The sequence below is a fragment of the Peromyscus maniculatus genome, chromosome 2 (genome assembly GCF_049852395.1).
Source record: "Peromyscus maniculatus bairdii isolate BWxNUB_F1_BW_parent chromosome 2, HU_Pman_BW_mat_3.1, whole genome shotgun sequence".
NCBI classification, from domain to species: domain Eukaryota; kingdom Metazoa; phylum Chordata; class Mammalia; order Rodentia; family Cricetidae; genus Peromyscus; species Peromyscus maniculatus.
Genome location: NC_134853.1, coordinates 134,750,405 through 134,756,404, shown reverse-complemented (window position 1 = coordinate 134,756,404; position 6,000 = coordinate 134,750,405). Strand labels below are relative to the sequence as shown.

At 52.1% G+C, this 6,000-nt stretch overlaps 1 protein-coding gene across 10 annotated transcripts in view; it reads right to left on the bottom strand.

The window, feature by feature from the left end:
* Nucleotides 1-4,069: 4,069 nt before the first annotated feature.
* The window catches only part of Mknk1 (MAPK interacting serine/threonine kinase 1), a 40,806-nt gene continuing 38,875 nt past the window's right edge, over nt 4,070-6,000 (bottom strand). For 9 of the 10 annotated variants that reach the window (XM_006986599.3, XM_006986597.3, XM_006986598.3 and 6 more), the window contains one exon: nt 4,070-5,416. In XM_006986599.3, coding sequence (XP_006986661.1) covers nt 5,182-5,416 — 235 coding nt within the window. In that variant the 3' untranslated portion in view covers nt 4,070-5,181. The remainder of the gene's footprint in view (nt 5,417-6,000) is intronic. The other variant, XM_006986600.4, reaches the window with a different exon arrangement.

The following is a 6,000-nucleotide window of genomic DNA, read 5'->3' as shown; positions in this document are numbered from 1 at the left end:
GTCCTTCCTGAGCATGCCTGGGCTGCCCTGTCCTGCCACCCACCTGAAGGGCTGGCTCCCTCCTCTTCTCTGTTCTGCCTCTCCTGGAAGCTGTGAACTTTGCAGAATTCCATGGTCACAGAGACCTTGGCTATAGGACAGAGCTCTGGGCTTGGCCCTGCACCACTACCTTGAGTCATAAGGAGAGGGCACCAAGTAAGCTCCACTTCTACCAACAGTCTTCTCTGTTTTAAAAACTTTATTTTATGTGCATTGGTATTTTGCCATGGGTGTCAGGGTCCCCTGAAACTGGCATTATAGACAGTTGTGAGCTGCCATGTGGGTGCTGGGAATCGAACCCGGGTTCTCTGGAATAGCTGTCGGTGCTCTTAACCTCTGAGCCGTCTCTCCAGCCCCCAACAGTCTTCTCTTGCTGTACAGTGTAGGGAAGAGGGGCTAAGGTTCCAGGGTCATCTGGGGGGAGCCTCAGCCATAGCACCACAAGTATAGACCATAGAGATGGTGCCCCTGCCAAAGTCAAGCCTTCCCACTTCCAGCTCCATGTTCCCAGGGTAAGGCCTGATTTTTCCTCTAATTTGGCATCCGTTTATATCCCATGTCCTTGTCACTTGTAAAGCATCTCTGACGGCTAGCTTTAGAAGGAGTTGTCAAAATAAATGGCCATGAATACAGGCTCCCTCAGGAGTCTCAGCAGCCTTCACAATGCCTTGCCTCCCACTCACCCGTGAGTGCTGGCTGCATGCACTGGGGGGTCAGTAGGGCCAGTACTGGCTCCTCTCGCAGTCCAAGGCTGAGGGCGGCTCTCCCACACGGTCAGCAACACAAAGCTCCTGGGGCTGGGCTGGGCTTCACCACCTGCTCTGTCTTGCATCAGGCACCAGTGAATTCCAGATTCAAGAACACCCTGATCTTTAAAACCAAGTTCAAGTTTAGACATTTTGTTTGGCAGTGTGGCAGCACCGGGGAGACGGCTCCGTCAGTAAAGGGCTTGCTGTGCAAGCCTGAGGACTTGAGTTCGATTCCCAGGACAAGCATTAAAAGCTGGGCTGGTGACATCACCTATCATTCTATTGCTGTGCAGTGTGCAGAGAGTTAGATCCTTGAAGTTCCCTGGCCAGCCAATCTAGCTGAATCAGTCTCAGGTCCCCAGGAGAACCTTTGTTTCAAAAACCCCAGGATGGATGGCCCCTGAGTAGTAACACCTGAGCTCAATCTCTGGCCTCTCCATGCATGCAAACACATGTGCACATGCATACACACACACACACACACACACACACACACACACACACACACACACACACACACAAATATGGAGAGGGAGGCTCTCCTATTCTTTCTTCAGTGTATGCTGGACAGTCCCTGAGGAAAATACATGCTGGTCCCTGAGTGATCTGCTTGGAGTTACAGATGAGTTCCAGGGAGCGGTCTGTGGGAGACAGTGAGTTGCAGCAGCCCAAGCTCCATGAGTTCCTAGCCTTTCCTAGTACTAGAGTCCTTCTCATGGGAGCATGGGTTATCCTGGAGCCACAGGACTCAGAGTACAACTAAGCCATGGCACATACTAGGTCCCGCCATAGCATCTCTCTAGTCCCACCAAGGCAATGGCTGAGAGGGTGTATGCCTACAGAGGTGCTTACCTACGGTGGGTGTCTGCTGCGGGGGTATCTGTCTACGCCCTTTCTTTCTCAGAAGTGCCACGTCCAAGTGTGGGTTGAGTGTGTGGAGAGAGAGTGGTTGAACAAGCCCCAGCTTGGTTTGGTTCTATTTATTTTCCATGAAGGGTGAGAACCCTGGAACAGAGTGTGATTAATTTACTGGTCCCCCGAGGGACGGGCAGCTTTCTTGGATGGTTCAGAAGCTGAAGTCAGGGAAGCAGCTTCCAAGGCAACTGCTACCATGGAAACAAGAACATCAGCTTTGTGGGGACCTTGCTCCTAGGGTCCCTTCAGACCTGAAGCCGCTGCAGTAGTTGGCATGAGACCAATGTAAGCTGTCTGTGGAGCTGGGTCTGGTAAGGGGCAGTGGACCAAGAGGAAGAAGAGGCCCCAGAGTTCAAGCAGATGGACATGTGGAAGCCCAAAGACTTGATTATCCCATGGCCAGAGCTCCCAGCGTCCAACTGAACTAGTACTGGGGCCAGACCAATGTCCTCTCGCTGGATCTGAGAAATGAGTCCTGACGCCTGAGAAGGTCTGCCAGAGGGAGTTGATAGTGCAGAGACATGATGTCGACATTCTCTGCCAGCTCCTTGAAGCTGGCTCCCTGAAGACTACAGGCCAGTGTGATTCCTAGAGCTGGAAAGCTGGCTTTGACCATCCCAAGCTTCAATGCCTGGACAAGGCTCCACCATCCAGAGCTCTCTCGGAGCATCCACCATACCTGTCTCTGTCCAGCAGAGCCAGAACATCCAAGGTACCCCAGTGAATGGTGGTACAGACAGGACTAGAACTCAGGACCTCCAGTTTCCAATAGTAGACTCTTCCCTGGCACCATGACTGTGCCCCCACCCCCAGACAGGGACCCCAGTACAGAGTGGTGGGCAGAGCAGCCTCTCAAAATAAGGATCTCAGTGGCCAGAGGCCTGACTCATTTCAAAGTCAGATTATTCTGCATCCCACATAGGAGGCTCTCAGAGGGTTCCCTGGGCAAGAAGGAGGCTTCTTTTCCAACCTTGGTGTCGTAGCTTTATTCATTCCACCCAGGAGATAGGGTATGTGAACCAAGATAACCAAAGAGGGTGGACTACCTACCTATCTGGAATGCATGACCCTTCACCTTCGTTACTTGGTAACTTTTACAGCTTGGTGAGCTAAACACCACTGTCCCCATGCAGAGCTGAGAAACAGACTTACAAGTAATTTGTGCAGGAAACAAAGCCATGAATGGCTGAGCTGGGACTCAGACCAAAGAAGCAAGGCTCTGGGTCCTAAGCCTCTCTGGAAGGAATTCAAATCCCACCATTCATTCCCAGCTCTACAGCTCTGGGCCATCTACGTTTACTTTGCCTGTTTTTCATGTCCAGTGGGATAACATAATAGTACGTATTCATCGGAGAGCTGTGCAAATGGAATGCCTGTAAACTCCTTGGAATGGACCTACTACTTAATCAGTGTACAACTGCTAGCAAAACTGAAGCTGGCATAGTATCATTTAAACAGCTGTCCAAGGGAGAGGACCTCGCTATGTGGGCCAGTGTGAGGAGGTTGGTGGGAAGGCACAGCTGAGCAAAGGCCAGAGGGATGAGAGCCTGGGGTCTTGGGCTGCAGGAAGACTGGAGATGCTGATAGAATGTGTTTGATCTGGGAAGTGCCCAAAGATACCTTCCTATTGGGGCCAGTCTGGAGGGCTGACCAGGCCAGTGCTTAAGTCCACAGACAGAATTCATTTCTGAGTTCTGAATGTCCAGGGACTGGGAGTCTTTGGGCCATTCTGCAAATCCACTTTTCCAGTTAGCCTCACTTTAGGTGGATGAAGGGATACAAAGGGAAGACCATCCACCATGCCACCAGTGTGCAGACATTCATACTATGGGATAGCTGGTAGCCCGTGACCTGAGCCCTGATCTCAACCAGATTCCTTATTGACACCTTGGGAAGTTACAAAGGCCCATCCCACCTACCTCTCTAGTCTGGCTGTGGGTAGGAGTCACCATTTTTCTTTGTTATCAACTCTGGTAGGACGAGTGCAGTCCTGGGCATACAGCAGGTCCTCAATAAAGGCATTGTAATGCTTTAGACAAGAGAAATGCTGTCTTTCATGGGTGGGTAGGGCCATCTGCTACAGCTCCTTTGGAAGCCTGCTTGTGTGATGGTTACTGACCCAACCACAGCCTCTTCTTGACACATAGCCCTTAAAAAGCAGTCGTTTATTGGAGAAGTGGTGTTTGATGGATTTCATTTCCTCATCTACAAACAGAAAAACAAAGGTCTCCATCTCACCTTGTGGATCAAACGTGCTATTATATTTGGGGATCCTTCCCATAACCTCACTAAGCTCGGCCCCATCCCGGAGGCCTGCCTCCTCTTCAAGTCTGCAGCTGAAGAAGGATCACCAAGGCTGCCACAGCTGGAGTTTAAAATTATTTATTAAAACAAGCACAAGTTATGACAGAATTTGGTGATTGTGGCTGACTAACGTGTGTGTCACATACACAGATCTGTCTTCTTTATGCGACTCCACGGCGTAGTATGTGACAGTGGCTGCACCCCCATGTCTGAGGCAGTGGGCACAGCATTCCTTAGAGCGGGGCAGCTGGGCTGCCTGTCACCTAGCTTCATCTTGGACACAGCAGTCTAAGTGCCTTGGGTTTGTGCCCATCTCCATAAAAGACCTGGGAGAAGGCAGCAGCGGACGAAGACACCATCTCTCGAGTGTTCGCCATAGTAACAGTTTAAAATCAGTTGGGACTGTAGGGAAAAGGGGATTAAAACCAGAGCACATGGATATCCCGCTTGGGGAAGTCCACGGGCTTGCAGTGGGAGTTTGAAGTTCTATGATTGCTGGAAGAACATGGTTAAAAAAGCAAACATATTTTTAAAAAGAGAAATAATACTGACTCCAGCAGCAATCCCAAACATGGGAGAGGATGATAAATGAGGAATACATTTCGGTCACGGCAAAGAAAGATTATGTGCTTCTCTGTGCTACAGACTGGAAGACGGATCTGGCTCCCTGCCCTTCCTCAATTGAGGGGATGGCTTTGCTCAGCCAGGGAGAGGACAGGCGGCGAGGACGTCTGTAGGACAGAGGAAGGTGGGAGGATTGCCAGAAGGTGACAGTGCAGGGAGGAAAGAGGCATGTGTGTCGGCAGCCTCTGTCAGCTCCTGGACGCTGGCTCCCTGAAGGCTGCAGCCCCAGCAGCCCCCACCGCAAGCTGGATCCGGGATCTGCACACAGGGAGCACTTGGAGCCCAGCGAAGAGATGTTCCTGCTGCAGGCGATTATGCAAAGTGACAAGTGATTGCTTTCCTTTTCAAAGACAACCCCTGTGGAAAAAGCTTTTTCCTCTAAGGACCCAAGGGAAATGGGGGGATGGGTGGGAACCCACCGAAGCCTTTGTGGATGGAAAAGGCCTGCTTGGAGCTGCGGGGCAGGTCCCTCTGCTTGCTTCGTACTTTGACCTCACAGGTTTCCAGGGGGCATTGCCTGGGCAGGCCTACAAGATGTGCCTGCAGTGGTTCAGAGCCCCATAGGTGTTGAACATGGGTTTGCATGGCTGCCTCGTCCAGCCTGGGCCAGGGCTCGCCTTCGTGCCAGGCGAGATTTGGAAGGAGGGGACAGCTTCATGGAGCAGAAGCCCTCAGCAAGGGCCTCAGGTTCCTCAGCCAGTTCGTTCTCCTCATGCTGAGACAGCTGGCGATTAAGGGCAATGGCCTCAGCTGCAAAGAGTGTCAGGTCCATGGTGCTGCTGTTTCTGTAGGGGCCGGGGAAGGCATGGAGAAGAGGGCAGCAGGATTGAGATCAGGCAGGCAGGCAGGCTCGCAGATGCACCCACTCACAGCTGGGTCCTACAATCCAGCCGATTTGCCTGGGTCAGCTGCTCTCTCCAAAGCAGCTCTGCCTGGGTTTGGAACCTTGCTGGACTAAGATGAGAATGGCCATTGAGGCTCCTGGGCTGGAGAGTCAGGGCAAATGGCCTCTTCTCAGAGAACCCACCTACCTCCAGGCTCTACCATTGTCCCAGCTCTTCCCAAGCCAAGATGCTGCACTGGTCTCCTTCTCCCCGTAGGCAGGGGCTCTGTACAGGGCCTGTGCTATTTATTATCTCTGTGCTCCTAGAACCCAGCTCAGAGCCAGAATCGGCCAGACGCTTTGGGTCTGTTGAATAATCATCTAAGAGGGACCCAGGGTTTGGCACTTGGAAGCAGCCTGGGGTGCGCAAAAGGAGACTATTGTGGATAGTTCCTCCTAAGAGCTGCAGTGGTCCAGAGCCTCGTGGATGCTGAACATGGGTTTGCCCGAGGCTGGGTCCCTAAGGGGGTTTCTGTCCAGCTTAGC